We start from the raw sequence: 17,968 nt of genomic DNA, 5'->3' as shown, positions 1-17,968 counted from the left end.
GTGATTTTGTTTTCTTTAAACTGGGCCTCCCAAATCATATAAGCTTTGGCCGCACAAAAACCTGACTGGCATTCTTAGACAAGAGAGAGGATAAGGACTAATGGAAAGGCACTGAATTCATTTGGTGGCAAAACACTTGCTTGGGAAGACTGCTGCTGTCTATAACATTCTTGAAAATATAAACCTCATACCAATATATATTATTTACATGCCAAGTTGTTTGAAAAGGGATGTGAAGTGATGTAAGTAATTGATTTGGTACAAATAAAAACCTACTTAAGTTCATAGAGTAGGTAGGTATATTAGTGTTTAACTCTGGGCTGTGGAGTCTGGAGTCAGACTTCCTGGGTTTGAATACTAGCTCCACCATTTACTAGTTTTCACTTAACCTTTCTCTACCTCACATTTCTTATATGTAAAATGGGAATGATAATAGTGCCTATCTTATAAGAGTTGTGAAAATTAGTTGGTACATGTAAAGCATTTAGAAAAGTAACTGGCATATAGTAAGTCCTCGGTAGGTGATAGCTGTCATTAGACTAGCTCTGAATTGTGACTATTTCAAGAAGCCACTGGACTCAAAATCTTACTTTCATTTGAAAATAAACTAAAATGTCTTTGCTAAAGCATGCCTTTTTGGTGTTGTTTTATTTTAGATGTAGTGAAGAGACCTCGTAAGAAGTACGAAAGAACTTTTAAATATTAAGCACTAAAAAAAGAGAAATTTGATGGAAAGCAAACATTTTTCTTGAATTCTCTTCTAAGCATTTCCCTCGATTTTCTTCCTTAAATATGTTCCGAATATTGTTTATCACTATGTAAACTTCAGAACAATTCATTTCATATTACTCAAAATCTTATTTTAGGCTATTGTATTTGGGGAACTTTCAAAAGCTCTTCCTATTAATCACAGTTTTCCTTTTTCCTTTATAGATCACCATTTGCTGCTGTCACAGACTATTCAGTTACAAGGAATAATGTCATACAGCTCTGCTTGGAATTAACAACAATCGTGCAACAGGTATTAGCTGGAAATTTTTCTTCAGTTAATTTATGAGCTATCTCATATTCTAACAATGAGAAGTACTTGTATTTACCAAGAGATTATAAAATACTGGTTTGGGATTTTTCTCATTCGAAGACAAATGGTTCAAAAGAAACCAAATACATAATTCATTGGAAAACTATGCATATAGCCCAGTAAACAAGAATTTTATTTATCAGCAGATGTAAAAGTGATCTGAACCTCCAGAGACAGCTTTATAATAAATAAGTAGGTTACTCTCACACTTTTAGTGGGGATGACTAAGCTGTATGGCCTTTCACAAAATTAAATTAATACATTTGAATAACAATCTGAGATTTCTGCTCTAAGACACCATTAGTTCCTTATTAGTACGACTATAGTTTCATTTATATAGGTATACATACAAACAAATATACATAATAGCCTTTAATTATCACCTTAATCATTTAAATGATCTATTTACATGACCCAGTTTTTTTTACTTTGAATATTATTTAAGCCAGGGACTCCAAATCAAATGTGTTCAGTAGTGCAGCAGCTGATATAAATGTCCTGGCATAACATGGAGAAGTGGTAGAGGAGTGAACTGACTAGTACATATCCTGCAAAAATTTGTTTAAATCTAATAATAAAACACATCTGAGAGGTGTGAGGCTAGCGACCACCACTCTGTGTAAGCCTCATGTCAACCTATTGCTGCTACTGCTGGTACTTTCTCAGGGTGCCATTTTTTGTTAAACTATCCAGTGATGCAGAAATAGGGAAAGCAGAGGATAAAATGTGATGATACAGAAGATTATTGGGGAAATTCATGATTTAATTTATCCTTCTACTCCCTGTCCTTTATGACGAGGGATAATTTTCTTATATTGCCTGTATTTTCTCAAATAAGAAAAATTTTTAATACAATCTTAAATGTTTCAGTATAGTTTCTGTTGTACCATATAGATTTTATTAGCACCATTTCTGTGAAATTGCAGGTTTATAGAAAGGAGAGTAAGTTTATGACTTTTAATTGTGGAATACAGCAGACATTCATCAGGATTATATCATAGCAGTAAGAAAGTAACTCACTGCTGTTAGTCACAAACATGGATGAAGATGATAAACATTTTATCAGCCTTGAAATGCTGTTGTCTCACTACATGTCTTCATATTTGTTATCAGTAAATTTTATTTCTGAATGTCAAAGATTTCAACTGGATATTAGGGAGAAGAGTGGCATTTTAGGGCAAAGGTCAGCAAACGTTTTCTGTGAAAGGCCAAATTTTAAGTATGTAAGGTTTTGTAGGCTTTAATGATATAGGCTATATGATGTTTGATCCAAGTATTCAACTGCAAAAGCAGCCGCAGACAATGTGTAAGTGAAATCAATGGACATGGTGATGTGCCAATAAAACTTGTTTTACAAAAACAAGCAGCAGGTTGAATTTAGCCCTGGGCCACAGTTTGCTGACTCATGTTCTAGGGCTATGCTAGTCCAGTGTGGTTCGTGGGCCAGTAGCATTATCATCACACAGAAACTTGTTAGAAATTCAGATTCTTGGCACACACTCCAAATGTACTGTGGGGAGTGCCCAGGAATCTGCATGCTTACTAGTTTTCCAGGTGATTCTGATTCTCATACACTGTTCTAGGGCATAGGAATGAAAGAACAGTAATATAATCTATGGGTAATTTTTCTTGTAGATCTGTATTGTCAGTGACATTTCTTCAAAAATATGTTTCTAAAGCTGTTTTTTTTAAAGCCATTAAACTTGACCAGAGATTTGAGATGTGGATAATGGACTATTAGTTTCTTCCCTTTTACCATGAGAGAAAGAAGTTTTCTCTGCTTTAAGGGTACCTACTACACAGTATTTGTATGATAATCATTCATGGTACGTTGGATATGTGTTCAGTAGCAATCTATATGCCAACAGTCATAATAATACAATAATTATTATTATCCACTACATGACAAGATCTGTGATAACTATTATATGTATTACTTAAGGTTTTCATTTATACGTGAGACCCAAAATAATTGAAATACTGTGGAATTAAATGGGAGAATTGAGTTTATTTTTCAACTTTTTAAACATGAGAAACTCATACGTATTATCCATTCTATGACAATACAATCCATCTGATGTCACCTTCTAAAATAATGTCATTTCCATGCATAATTATGACAGAAAGTGGATGTTTTTAATTTCTTGTGTCTCCTTTAAACATCTGGATCTGGATGGCCAGTTTAAGGTTAACTTTTGAGTAATTGGCCCACTCTCTGTTGCCTGGTAAACAAAGACTGCAATTCTAAATGGCAACTCTGATAAGTTTTCTTGAAAATCTTGAAGGAGAATCAGGTGTATTTATTTTCACTGAATTTATTCATACTTAATGTTTTCCCATATCAAAAGTAGATAAACAAAGTGATCTTTAAAAAAAATTACCTTTCTTTTAACTTTTACCGTAGAGTGAAGTCAAAAGTGGAAAGTTTTCTATGTTTAGAACTCACAGGTTCCAGAGCATACCTCTGTCACGCTAACCTTCAAATGTTACATTACGAATGGCTGAAATGATTTTCAGTGACTTAAAATTTCCTGTAGAGGCATGTGCAGGGGTGGAAGTGCAGTTTGTGTAAGATAGGACTAACCCACCCATTCTGCTATTTTAAGAACCTACCATCTAAGTAACAAGTGATGCAGTTTTTGTTTCCAGAACGTATGAACACCTGCTATAGACCTCTACTTCATAGAAGACATATGCCATTCTGATATTGCCCTCAGAGGCTTGTTCATGCTCATAACAGGACCTTTTAACAGCTGCACTGTTTGGCTCAACATTCTCTTTAGGAATCTTACGTCAAGGCATAATGGGTTTAAGTTTTGCTATTTACAGATCAGGAAACATTAGGTAGAAGAGAGAGAGAGATACTTTTACAGATTGAACTTTAAGTACATTCTGTCTTGACCAAGTAATTGAAATACTCCAAGTATACAGAGGACATAGAAGGACTTTCTGTACCCTTGACCACTGTACACTCTGTTTTGAAGAGGATGCCTTGCCCTTCTTGGGAAGAGGATGCCTTGCCCTTCTTCTTGCCCTTCTTTTGAAGAGAATGTCTTGCCCTTCTTGGGTAGCAGAAACATTACCCATTTCTGTTTTTTTTAAAGTTCAGTAGCTCATGACATTTCTCACAGTTCCTTCTACCTCACTCTCATTTTCCCATCACATGTCCTGTTCCATGTGTCACCTTTAAGATGCTTCCAAACAGAAACTTCTCTGTATATGGGTGTTCTTGGTTCTTGCCTTGCCTACCCCCTCCCAACATGTTACCTGACTTGATACCTTAATTCACTTACTTTAACGAGGTCTTTTATGTGGTACCTTAAAGGAAATATTAGTTGTAAATTTCTCTCAATAAAATACATCTTCAGGGCTTCCCTGGTGGCGCAGTGGTTGAGAGTCCGCCTGCCGATGCAGGGGACACGGGTTCGTGTCCCGGTCGGGAAGATCCCACATGCCGCGGAGCGGCTACGCCCATGAGCCATGGCCGCTGAGCCTGCGCGTCTGGAGCCTGTGCTCCGCAACGGGAGAGGCCACAACACTGAGAGGCCCGCGTACCACCAAAAAAAAATAAAATAAAATACATCTTCATGACATTCTGATTTAATCTACTTATAAGTATAGAATGGATCACTTTCAGACTAGTCATCCCAAAGCCCAGCTCCAATTCTGTCGCTTTCAGCGATTTTCCCCTAATTTCCAAATTGATTACAAATTCCTCTTTGGAATTCAAAGGACTCCAAGTAAGGTTCTAACATAATTTCAATTTTATCTTCTAGTACTCCTTTGTATCTTAATTGTACTCCAGTTCATGTAGATGAGTTATTGTTGGTAAAATAGATCTTGCAGTTTCATCTTTTTATGTTGTGAGGCCTCCTCAGAACATGTCCCATATATCTTTTTATCATTGCCTGTCAAAATTATGTCCCATCCTTTAAGGCCTCTAGGAAATGCCACCCCACTCATGAAACTTTTACTATTTCTCATAATTGTTTGTATACCCCCTACTTTGACCATTTATATTTAATCAACCATGGTTGATGTGGTTGCGATTAAATTAAATATACCACCTTGCTCTTTGTCTTCTATGTCTCCAATCTGGTCTTTGTTCCTTTTTCTGTATTAATTATTTTTTATGATTACAGTTTGTCCCCTTTGTTGACTTATCAGCTACAATTGTTTGTTGTATGAGCAAAGGTAGAAATCCCTTAAACTTACTTTACATGCATTTTACATCTTGTCAGTTATATTCTGCTGTGAATCATAATTATCTGACTTCCATTAGACTGTTATCTTCTTGAAAACAGGAACAATGTTGTGCTCATTACTTACTTGTTAAAATAAATTGACCTGAGCCCCAGTTATCCCATGTAGTTAGCACATACTCATTTATACTCTTCCGGAAAAATCTAGAATTAAATGCTTAAATCATTACTTATTTTTATTTCAACTCCAGTGTAAAAGCTGCAGTTCTGTCTCTGCTACTCATATGAAGAACCCCAGAGATATCCAGAGACACCCATCACTTTACATCTCAGTTTATTCATTAATTAAAATAAAAATATTGATCCTGATAACCATTTTCCAGTGCTAGAATGAAAGTGAACGAAACTTCTGAAACACTATGCTGTTATATAACACTAACAAAATATATTTTTTTAGAGGAAACTTAATTGTAGGCATGATATGAATGTTTGTAAATCATCTCTTAAATAATCTATTATTTTTCTACTGTTGTGTGATGTCATATCTTTGATACCAAGTCTTTCTGGGCTCTGTGGTCTGTTGCTCCCTATCTTGGCAATAGGAATGAGGATGGTAATTAAAATGATGAAATAAAACAGTTAAGTGTTTGCTTCTTGATGATGAAACTACAGGTGATTTTAGTTTATTTAGACTATGTTTCTGTATTTTTCAGATTTTCTAAAATGAATTTGAGTTATCAGAAAAACAAAATGAATGCTATGTACATTGAAGAAATACTACTTTCAGTTTGATGAAAGCACAGCATAGATGAATACTTATTATATTTTAAAATAAATTACGTAGTTTACAAACAGTCAGTGTCCATCTAATGGTCTCATTCAGCCATTAAATACACACTAATCATCTCATTCACTTGGAATTGTATGCAGTATCTAAAGACAGAATTAAACTTAAGCTGCCAGTAAAAGAGGCCAACTTGAATAAGCAAAGTGTAGATTAAAAAAAAAATATCTAGGGCATGCATTTATTACCAGGCTTTCAAGAAATCTCATCTGAACAGTTATGATGATAGTTATGCTTTGAAATATGCTGTACTTCAAATTATTTTCACTCAACTTTAATTATTTTTATTCCCTTTGAGCAAGATGAGATGATCAATATCTAAAAATAAACTGTCACAAATAGCTTTTCTTTTCCCTTCTTAACACAAAGGAGTGGTACTATGAAGTAAGTGGAAAGTGCTTCTTGATATTGGCTACTTATATTTAAAGTAATGCAAACATTAGAGGAGAAAGAGAAATTTCTTTTAACAAGCTCTGTTTGGAAGAATTTATTTAATCTTACTGTATCTGTTTTTCTTATTTCCAGATGTGATGGGTTTAGACAGTTATAGTTGAAGTCTTTTAAAGAGATTCTTCCCCCCAACACCTCTTCCCCACATAAGATATAATAACACATTTGAGAAAAAAGGGAAACTGGTTTTAAAATCTTAAATGGGAAGAATTCTCACAAAGAACTGAAGCTTCAGATATTTAGAGCACTGTCAGCACCTGAAACAGAAAAATGAGACAGGTACCCACGCACTTCTTGTCAGCATTGAAATAATTGCCATGATGCCTACCCTAATGAGTATCAGCTTAACCTAAAATTATTCTACTGCACCATTTAAAATTTTTTCCAGTTCAAACACAAAAAATGATTAATTAGATTGTCACTAGTTAAGAAATGGGTGCAAAAGTATCGGTTTGCAAGGTGAAACTTTGGTGGAACTTAGAATACTTGGGGCAAGGGACGGAGGGTGGGGACAATGAGTATTGGGAGATTTGAGGCTTAGCCCTGTTGTTTCATGAGCATTTCACCTTGGACAAACCATCTATAAACAGAAATAATTCTATCTATTATTGTGAGAATCAAATTAGATGTATTAAAAATGGTTCACAAATGTGAAGTGAAAAACAAAAGTAAAGTATTATTAATTATAAAATGGATGAGAAAAAGACTTGATACAAAGAACTAGAATAACAAGTTTGTTTTAAATAATAAATGTACACAGATTTTTTTCTCCATTTGGTGTTAGTTTTCTTCAGCTACATATACAGTGAAGGAGATACTGAGAGAAAAATTTCAACATGTGAAACATTCTAAATCAGATTTTGAACTGTTAAATGCAGAGTGAAAACTTCCTTTTTTGTTTATTTAAAAAAATTTTTAATTTAATTTGTAAGTAAACTTTTTATTTTGAGATAGTTGTAGATTCACATGCAATTGTAAAATGAAGACTTCCTTTTAAAATTCAAGTTCTGCTGATATACTCTTACCTGAAATGGTCCCTTCTAAATTATATATTATAAAATGTTCTTGTGTTTTCTCATGGGCTTGCTCGTTTTTCATCCTTTTAAGACTCATTTTTCCATGTCCTTGAGTATCACTGATTTTCTGGATAGTGTTTGAAACATACTTCTTTCCCTTACCATTCCCAGCTTAAAGTTAGAAAAAAAAAAAAGGTCAATAGTCTTTCACCTAAGATGGTTATAAATAATTTTTGAGAAGAAAAATACAAAGAAAAGAGAAATTTTAGAAACCTTTCTAAAAACATCAATCTATTTTAAATATGTGATTTTTTACCTACTGCATGGTCAACAGTTTCCTTTCCCACCCTCTAAAATTTGAAGAAATAGCATGTACTGTTCAAAACTTCTTAACTGAGAGAATCTTCACTGAGAACTGGAAGTTTTTTTAGATGTTGAAAGAGAGCTTTTATGGTCCTAGCTTGTATTCGTTCCGTTGATGTTGTATGCCATCTGTGTAAAGGTTTGTATGTAGCACGCTCTATGCTCCTCTAATTTCTATATTTTTTTATATTATAAAAGCAGTGTAATATGCTTTATAGAAAAATTTAGAGTAATGAAAAGAAAAAAAACATTGCTTGTAATCTTTCCACCCAAAGAAAATGCCTGTTATCATTTTGCTTGTTTTACTTGCCATTTTGTCTGTTTTCATCTATATACACATATATATTTTCAAAATGGTCTTTTTCATTTAGTATTGTGCCATAATTTTTTTAATTTTACTGCATAGTTATTAGGTCTTTTGTCCTTTAAAAAAGTTTATAAAATAATAATACTCATTAATTTAAAAAATACAGAAAACCATAAAGAAGAATAGTTACTGTCATCCCAACTTAAGCACCAGAAACAACTGTGCCACTGCTTTGGTCTTTCCTCTAATAAATATCTTTACTTAAGTTGTTATTCTGATTTTATGACAGTTCATTTGTTTGATTTTTTTTTCCATATTTAGCTGTCTGATGTATTTTGTTCCTTTCTAACTCTTTGTTCAAGAAAATGGAAAAAATAGTCTTCAAAGGTCAATAGTGGAAATGGTTCTTTTTGATGGACATCTTCCTCTAAATTATGTGTGTGTGTGCTTTCTACTCATTTTTGTTACCTTTACACCATTTTGAATACATATCAGTAAAAGTAAACTATTTATGAGTTATTCTTTAAATATACATTTTTAAATAAAAATATAAGTGAACATATTGAGTATATAACCCTTTTAAAAAATATTCCTGCTTGAATTTGATCTAACCTGTTTTATCTTAATTGGGTTGTTATTTACTCAAGGTAAATACCCAAGAGAAAATAAGAGCTTTTTTAGGACTTAATTGAACTGGTATTTGTGGTTTAAATTGTTAGGGCATGTATTTATAAATAGCAAAAAAATAAAATAAAAGATTACACAATTTTGTAAAAATAGCCTTAGAAATGATTTTTTTATGTTTTATTAAGAATTTAAGCAAGAAAATTTGGCCTATGAGTTTGTTGACAATACTATCATATTTTACTTTATTATGTTTTATCTATATGAATATTATGTCCTTTACCTTCCTAGTTGACACTTTATATTATTTACTCTTACCTTTTATGGCAAAATAGGTTAGTGAGCTTTGATATAAAGTAGATCTGAATTCATTATGGCTCTGCTCTTTACAAACTGTATGAACTTGGACAGATTACTTCATATCTCTGATAACTGTGTCTTTATTTGTAAAGTGGATCACCACCCACCTTGTTGGATTATTGTAGGTGAATTTATGTGAATATTGGAAATTGATCTAGTTCATGATCTGGCATTTTAGTGGGTGCTTAATAAATGGCAATTTTAGTTACCTTGTATAGCAAAAGATCTTTGGAAACTCTCTCAGTTAGTTTGTTGTTTCACACAAAATTTAAAGGAGTGATTCTCTGCTTACTTTTGATACTGAGGGGCAATGAAGAAAGACCTTTTTTCTACAATGAGTGATTTTTTATAAAGAATTTTGGTTTAATTTAGGATGATTTTAGAATTTAAGGCAAATTGGTAACTATATATGTTTCATATTCTGGATGATATTTTGAAATGTCCATGTTCAAATGGAATACAGAAATTAATTTTGGTTACTTGTGAATTTGCCATCCCTATCCACATATTCAAGCAACCTAGAGTTGAAAATGGAAAACTCAAAACTTGTAAAGGTAAAAGGCTAGTGTATAATTAATAGTCAGTCTTACAGAATGTGTGTTGTAATAGGGATATTAAGATTCAAGTAGTAGTGAAGTACATGTAAAGTTCTAAAATGGGGATATAAATTATACAGGGGTAGGCAGGCTATATTCTGTGGTTCATGTAGTAAGTATTAAACCATATGAAAGCTCAGCCAGGATAGTCTATCATTCATCTCAAACACAGCTTTAAATATTATTTTTGCTGTATTTTCAGGGTTAGTGTTTAAGCCTTCCTGAATCAGACATTCTAGGTGACCTGAAAAATGGACTTGGGCTCTTGGGATTTGAAACTGGTACATTTCAGACCAAAAACGAGGACAAACTTTATATGTAATTTTTAAACAATATGAATTACATTACTTAGCATACCTGTTGAAGGCAATATGAAAGATACTGTTTTTTTTATTTTATATTTAAGCAATATATTTTAGTTCAATACGCAGTCCTTTAAGTTTTCTTCAGTTGTTTCGGTTGATGATGAATAAGCAAAGCCATTATCTTTTTAAACTTTTCTTTATAATCCTAACATAATGAATCAGGAGTTAGATATAGAACTATTAGGCACAGTACCCAGATAGCTTGAGGACTATTTTTCTGAAGACAAATATAAAACTAAAAACATATAGAGGGCTTCCCTGGTGGCGCAGTGGTTGGGAGTCTGCCTGCCGAGGCGGGGGACACGGGTTCGTGCCCCGGTCCGGGAGGATCCCACATGCCGCGGAGCGGCTGGACCCCTGGGCCATAGCCACTGAGCCTGCGCGTCCGGAGCCTGTGCTTCGCAACGGGAGAGGCCACAACGGTGAGAGGCCCGCGTACCGCAAAAAAACAAACAAACAAAAAAACATATAGAATTTGCAAAGCTGAGATTATGCTGTGTATATATGTCTGTATCCCTTTGAAGCCCTAGAATATAGCATTATAATCTGAATAGATATAAATACACAAACAGAGAGAAAGAGAAATCCTCATTCTTGATGTTAAAAAAAAACATGATTATTGGTAGCTGCAAATTTTCTGAAGGCTCAGACTGAAAGGTAAAGAAGAGTGATGAAATTATTACATGATAATAAGACTTTAGGAAAGCATCTTTCTGACACTTTTTTGTGAAAAATAACTTTAAAACTTACTATATATTATATGAAAATGAAATAGGCTGTTTTTATAGGTTTATTCTTTTACAAACCTAGACTATATTGCATGTTATCTGAGCATCTTACCAAAACACTTTTAAAGATGTAGATAGTATCACCATTAATAATAACAGAAGAACTAGATGTGTGGTGTAGTATACTAATTAAATTCTTTTAGATAGCAAATGACAGGATACTGTTTCTCAGACATCTGTTTTGTCACTATTACATTTCTAAATTTATGTAATATTATATATATACACAAAAGAATGCATGTCATATATATGTTTTGAAGCATAAGAATAATCAGATACTCATAAATTGGCCATTGAATTTACTAACTAGAACATTACCAACATTGTCTTAGTTATAACTGTGCTCCTCCCCATCTCATTACCCTGCCTCTTCTCAGGGTGTTTTTTTTTTTTTCATAAAATAGTTGCATACATTTTCTAAACATCTCATTTAGTTATGCTTGTCTTTGTGCTTTATAAAAATAGTATCACTCTGCATATTACTTTTTTCACTTGATGTATTTCTGAACTCATTCATGTTTTTTTAGTCACTGTGGTTCATTCACTTTCACTTCATATAATACTTAATTGTGTGTATATACTCCAATGTGTATCCATTCTCCTGACCATGAATATTTGGATATATACTTACATTTAGTTATGTATGTAGGAGAGTAATTGCTGGCTTATACAGTATACACATGCTCATCTTTACAAATGTACCACATCCTGTTCCCAAAGTTTTATTGCTTATTTATGTAATGTACTTTCATCGTCTTCCTACCTTCTGAATTACTATATTTTGTCTTATTATGCAGTTCACCTTTTGAGAGGCTTTTAAAATTTTCTCACAAAGACTCCAAGAAGATAGAACTTTTACCATTATTGCTATATTATATATAAGGAAACAGATGTAGAAAGATGGGTTAGGTGATTCTTAACCCTTGTAGGTGGTCAGTTTTTCAGAAGAGAATCCCTGATATGCTCCCATTTGTAATGTATTGTGATGATTCTTTTTAAAGAATCAAGCCAAAAGTAATACTAATCCATTTAAGAAAAGATTTGCAGTGGTGAATGCAAGTTGTCTGCCTTTTGCACCTCTGTGTCTCCAGTGCCTGGCAAATAAATGTCTGTTGAAAGAATGAAAGGATTAATTTTCCCTGTAAAATTTCACGTAAAAAAGGGTTACAGGATTTTAAATGTAGCTGCTGTAACTGATTCTGATGCCGATGAAAACCTGAGAGAGAACTAAACAGAGTTGATAAAATCCCAGTATATCATGATTATTACAGATACAAAATTAGTCCTTAAAATTTTAAGGCTGCTTCTTCCTATTTCTTCTCATTTTAATGCTTGTAACTCCAGGGAGATGAGTTGGGAGAGACAGTGGTGATGGCACCAGTCTCCTTGTGAAACTGGTAATGAGCTAGTGAATTGGGGAGGGGAGGGGAAAGGAATTATTGTGGAGAGGATCAGAAGCTTGGAGGGGAGGGCTGGTTTGGGAGCTAAAAAAGGTTCCTATTACTGTCCAGTCTGCTTCCCACCCTCCCCAAATAAATCCATGTGTGCATTTCTGAGTAGCATTTAGAATGCTTTTGTAGCTTAAAAATTCCAATTTTGATCTGATAGCAAATTTAGAAACCTGAGCCCTAAAGGAATATAGAACATGATGTTACTGGACTATGCAGTGCCATAGCAGGAGTTATCAAAGTACCTAAAGGGAAAAATCAAAAGGTTTGATTAGGTAACTTTATTGGTTCTGGTTCTGCAAATATTTTCTTGTGTATCTTGCTCTTATTTAAGTGCTATCTGCAAAGTTTTTAATGCCTTTTGAAATGTCTACCCTAGCACTATTCAGCAGTTATTAATACCATAACTATTAATTTCCTTTTCAGTGTCTCACTCTTTTCCACAGCCCTCCTCACGCCACTAAATATCTTACTAGGCCTCCTGTTTCCTCCCATTTAAACTGTCTGCACAAATGTTCTCCTGCCCTGTCTCCCCACAAAGATTCTGAACTGCCTTTTAAAATTGAAATGTATTTGGCCCTTGGCTCTTCTGTTCATCTTTTTAACCCCTCCCTCAAACCACATCATCTGGATAAATCCTATTCCTTATGACATTTAAAAAGTATTAGCAAGAAAAAAAGGGCTATATAAAGTGTAATAGGCAGGCGATAGTATCATTACTATTTTGAGGTTGGCAAAATGCTTTTACAACATGTTATCAGATTTGTTCCTCACAATAATCAGGTGAAGTAGGTAGACCAGATGTCATCCCAATTTTGTAAATGAGTAAATGGAATTTTAGAGAGGGACCGTGACATAGTCAGTTAGTGACATGGCCAGGACTCAGATCCAGGTGCTTTGACATGGTTTTCATACTTCTTGCTCATTGTTTCTCAAGTTTGGCCTCATCTTAGAATCAAGTAAAGAACTCTTTATTTAAAAACACTGATATCTGGGTCCCATCCAAGACCTATTAAATTAGACTCTCTGTGGTGGGGTTGTAATCAGTATTTTTTAAATGATGCCTCAGTTGATTCTAATGTGGAACCAAAGTTGATAACAACCGTGATATAGTCACACTTTACTGGTTTAGTATGAGATGAACGTGAGGTGGGAAGAAAATGTATGTGATCAAGAACAGTGTTTACCAATGGTTGGTCCATGGACCATGATTCACCCAGGGAAGCTTGCTAAACATGCATATTCCCTGGACTTCATCACAGCACAGTATGAATGACTGAGAACTATGGATCAGGAGGTTCAACTATTGATAGGTGATATCAACCCAGAGCCCACACTTTTATAAAAGAGACTAGTTAAAGTTTTGAATTTACAACTGTAGTTATCAGTTCATAGGCTATCTGTGCCGTACATGCATATCCAAAGGGATTAGACTTGTCCTTTGAAACACCAAATATAAGTTATTAACAAAAATGGTCATTGTGCATTTGTAATAAGGGGAGAACCAGTGCTAGAAACTAGTGTGGTGTCAACAGACAGAGGCAGGAACTAGAGTTACTAAAACAAGAAGGAATAATAATAACATTTTTAGCATTTATTATGAATTATATTATGCCTTACATGGATTATATCATTGAATCATTACACGAAATCTATGACATAGATTTTCATACTTACATAAGATGAATGCAGCAAATCAAAGAAAATATAGAGCTACTAGTTACAGGCACTGATTTTCTGAGGCATTTTGCCCTGCTGCTGAAGTAGTTTTTAATAACCCAGGCCTCTTGGGTTGGGTCAGAATAACCACCAACATCAGATAGGTAATTCAGATGAAATTAGGCCCTAACACAAGTGAAATAATGGATTGAAATTGTAATTGATAGTGGCAGGTTGAAGAACTGGTCAGAATTAACTAATTATGGCAAGTGAGCATGAATCAAACTTTAAAAAATGAGGCAAAAATTCTCTAAAATACAAGATGGGAAAAGACTAGATTTGCATGAAGGTAGCAGAATGTAGTCTGAGGTTAATTGTGAATTACATTGTGTGAGGAGTGATATAGCACCTCATATTTCCTGAAATGAAGAGGTACGGTATGTAAAATTCATAGAGTAGTTACTGCATTAAACTCTGCGTTGGTTAGGTCTTCATTTGCTTGAGTGTTCTGTATCTCCCTCTTTTATGGAGGATTGTATCAGTCAAAGTAAGCTAGATTATGCTGTACTAACAACCTGAAAATGTTAGTGGCTTTTAATAATACTCATGTCCAGTGGTCATGTTCCATGTCCATCCTGGGTTGCTATAGCTGTTCTCCACATCCTCTTCACTTCAAAGCTCAGAGTAGCCTCTTCTTGAACACTGCTGGCAGAGGGAAAAGAGAGCATGGTGAACTATGTACTGGTTCTTAAAGTTTCTGCGTGGAAATAAGACATAGCACTTCGGCTCACATTTTGTTGAACAAAGTAAGTCATAGATCCATGGCCAACATCAGTGGCTCCGGGAAGTTTACTTTTCCTTTAAAAAAAGAAAGTATATATTTAGAAATCATAATACAAATCTGCTACAGTAATGAATCTCTAAAAAATTCCAATATAGCATTATACCAGAATTTTAAGGACAACAATGTTTATTTGAATATAAGGAAAGAGACAATAAAATTAGGTGCTGAAATTTTAAATATCAAGAAAACAGCTTGGTAAAGGTTGAATTTGAAGAATTTCTTATTTTCCCTCAATGGTGTGTTTGTATGCATGTGTGTGTCTCTTGGTATTTTAAGTATAATCTACTGGAATATGGGGTGGTAGGTTTGGTGGGAGGGGGAGACTTCTCGAATTTTTTCAAAGCATAAAATTCTGCCTTATAATCATTCAGTGTTATGACTAGGAAACACTAAATGGATACTGATTTTGTGTAATATCTATTGTGAAGGTGTACCACGTTAAGCCTAGATTTGAGCTAATAGTATTACTCGGACAGTTTAGTATTGTCTAGGATTTAAATATCTTATCATCATCAGTGATCTATAAATATTTATTGAGTGCCCAGGTAAGTGGCACTTTTTCATATGTTGGACACAGTTACTGAAAAGAAATGGTTTCATTTTGTCCAAGAAAGTGCATTCTAAGTAGATAAAAAGGACAAAGATACATGAGCTTAAGGAATTTTGTAAACTAATACTTAGAATTTGTTTCACATATAGTATAACTTCCATTTATTTTCTGGCAGCCAAGTGTATGATGTTGAATTGAAGAATTAATGTTTAATTCATATGTTTATTTGTAATGGGGTGTGGTATTTATCTTTGCTTGAACTCTTTAGTTGAATTTGTCACAAGGGAAAAATTGTCTCCCAATTTTAGACCCTATAGATTTTCTTTTCATTGTGATATGTTAGATGGTCATTACAGTAAGTAACTTGAACATGTGGAAGCTAGAGAGGCTTACAAAGAAATTTTAGCTTCATTGAATGAATATAAAATTCTTGATATCTTTTGCATAATATGAATCTTCATGCTGCGAAAGGCCCAATTATTTTTGTTGAAAATATCTGCTGAGATCATGCAGATTAAAGTTTAAAACCAAACTCATGTTTAAAGTTATTTTAAAACTGTGAAACTCTATTTTTGTACAAAATAGTATGAAGAGACTAAGTGTACTGTACTAGTTTGTATAGCAGTTAGTTTTGTTTTAAAAATATGGCTTTAAAAGTTTCATTGTTTTACACGTAACCTATAAAACCAGTGTTAAATATTTACTGTGGAATATGAAAATAGAGAATTAATGGAAGAAAATAATCATAACTGATAAATTCACATTTTATTTATAGAGTGTCAGAGCACCTTGAGAAATTAAAGAGACAGTGCAGTTGAATATAAGATTCCTTCTTTGAAAATATTGACAATCTAATGGGAAAGACTAAGACTAACATATAGATTACTGATGGAAACATAAAATATGTACAGTTAGTAGTTATCTGATTGGCCGTTCAAAATCATTTAGGTCTTGACTCAAGACATGCAGAATAAACAAACTTGGTTCATAATGGGGATTAACTCATTCACTGCCCCTTCAAGTTGTCAAAACAAAGCTATTAAAGTTACAGGATCACAATCTCACTCTAATGAGTTTTCTAGTCAATGGTACATTGACTTGACATTTTTACTTTTTATGCCTTTTGACAGTTCAATCTTGAAAAGCCTCAGTGGTTTTTGCATTTGTTGGAGAGCCACTTAGATGCTGAAAAACACAATCAGACTCACTTCTGCTTGTACCCCCAAGTCTCTATATGCTAAAAGATTAGTTTCCACACCCTTTCAACTGTTGGAACATTAGTCTTTCATTGTCAAGTGGAAGGCGAGAGTGATTAGAGTCAAATGGGGTTTCATTTTAGATGACCTCCTGGGGGAGAACTGGAGCAGTATTTTGAAGAGGAATATGATCCAAGATGCAGAAGAATATGGTTATGTTCACCAACAGAAAGACTAGGATGGCCTCTAAGGTCGTGCCCACTCACACATTCTCCTCCCATTCTTTGTTAATTGCACTTTTTATGTTACAACTTGTAACCTTATTTAACCTAATGAAAATCTTAGCCAATTCTTTTAAAAACTGGTCATTTTAAAATTTCAACAGATACCATCCTTCATGAACATTCTTCTTCTCATTCCAAAATCACATCAGAAAGACTAACAAGTATGTGGTCATTGAGTCAGTCACAACGGTGAAGGGATTGCCAAGGAGGTAGTTGTGGGGTTATTGTACCTCTGCCTTGTTTGCCAATGACATTTATCTGAAATTAGAATGAAACTGTGGCGTTTTGATAACACGTTCAGGAAGGATGTCGATGCCTGTCTATTCACCGTGGACATTCTTCTTTGTACTCGGGACACTCAGTCAGCTTTCTGTCTCTGATGAATCTTAATTTAGTTTGGACTTTTATCTTTCATCCATTGCAAATCTTTTATCACTGGCACTGCTTTCTCTGTGCCCACAAAGCTATGTGATGGGTACTTTGGATTCATTTTCATGCTTTTCCATATATTACCTTACAAAGAGAATTGGTGTCATTGTACTGTGTGGCTACTGTAGATGTCATAGTAGACTGGAATCTGCCCTTTGCTGAAGGAAAAAAAAACTGAAGGATCTGGTTAATGACTGGGAATTAAATCCCTTTATGTTTTCTTCCCAGATATTGCTCTTACTGTTATTTGTTTCTTGGTAAATGGCTTCTCCAACTGTTGGATGGACTATAGTATATTTCTCTAGACCTGCACTGCTGTCTAACATGGTAACCACTAGCTGCATGTGGCAATTTTGGGGGGTTTTTTGGCCGCACCTCGCGTCTTGCGGGGTCTTAGTTCCCCGACCAGGGATTGAACCTGGGCCACAGCAGTGAAAGGGCAGAATCCTAACCACTGTACTGCCTGGGAATTCCTTGCATGTAGTAGTTGAAATGTAAATTTAATTAAAATTAAGTAAAATTATAAATTCAGTTCCTCATTTGCACTAGCCACATTTCAAGT

The 17,968-nt window shown here is 34.2% G+C and overlaps 1 protein-coding gene across 4 annotated transcripts in view; it reads left to right on the top strand.

The window, feature by feature from the left end:
• Nucleotides 1-17,968, top strand: part of CNKSR2 (connector enhancer of kinase suppressor of Ras 2) — a 258,534-nt gene that overhangs the window by 73,583 nt on the left and 166,983 nt on the right. For all 4 annotated transcript variants that reach the window (XM_019927697.3, XM_019927696.3, XM_019927698.3 and 1 more), the window contains exon 4: nt 934-1,021. In XM_019927697.3, coding sequence (XP_019783256.1) covers nt 934-1,021 — 88 coding nt within the window. The remainder of the gene's footprint in view (nt 1-933; nt 1,022-17,968) is intronic.

The sequence above is a fragment of the Tursiops truncatus genome, chromosome X (genome assembly GCF_011762595.2).
Source record: "Tursiops truncatus isolate mTurTru1 chromosome X, mTurTru1.mat.Y, whole genome shotgun sequence".
Classification (NCBI taxonomy): Eukaryota; Metazoa; Chordata; class Mammalia; order Artiodactyla; family Delphinidae; genus Tursiops; species Tursiops truncatus.
This window is presented reverse-complemented; position numbering and strand designations above follow the sequence as displayed.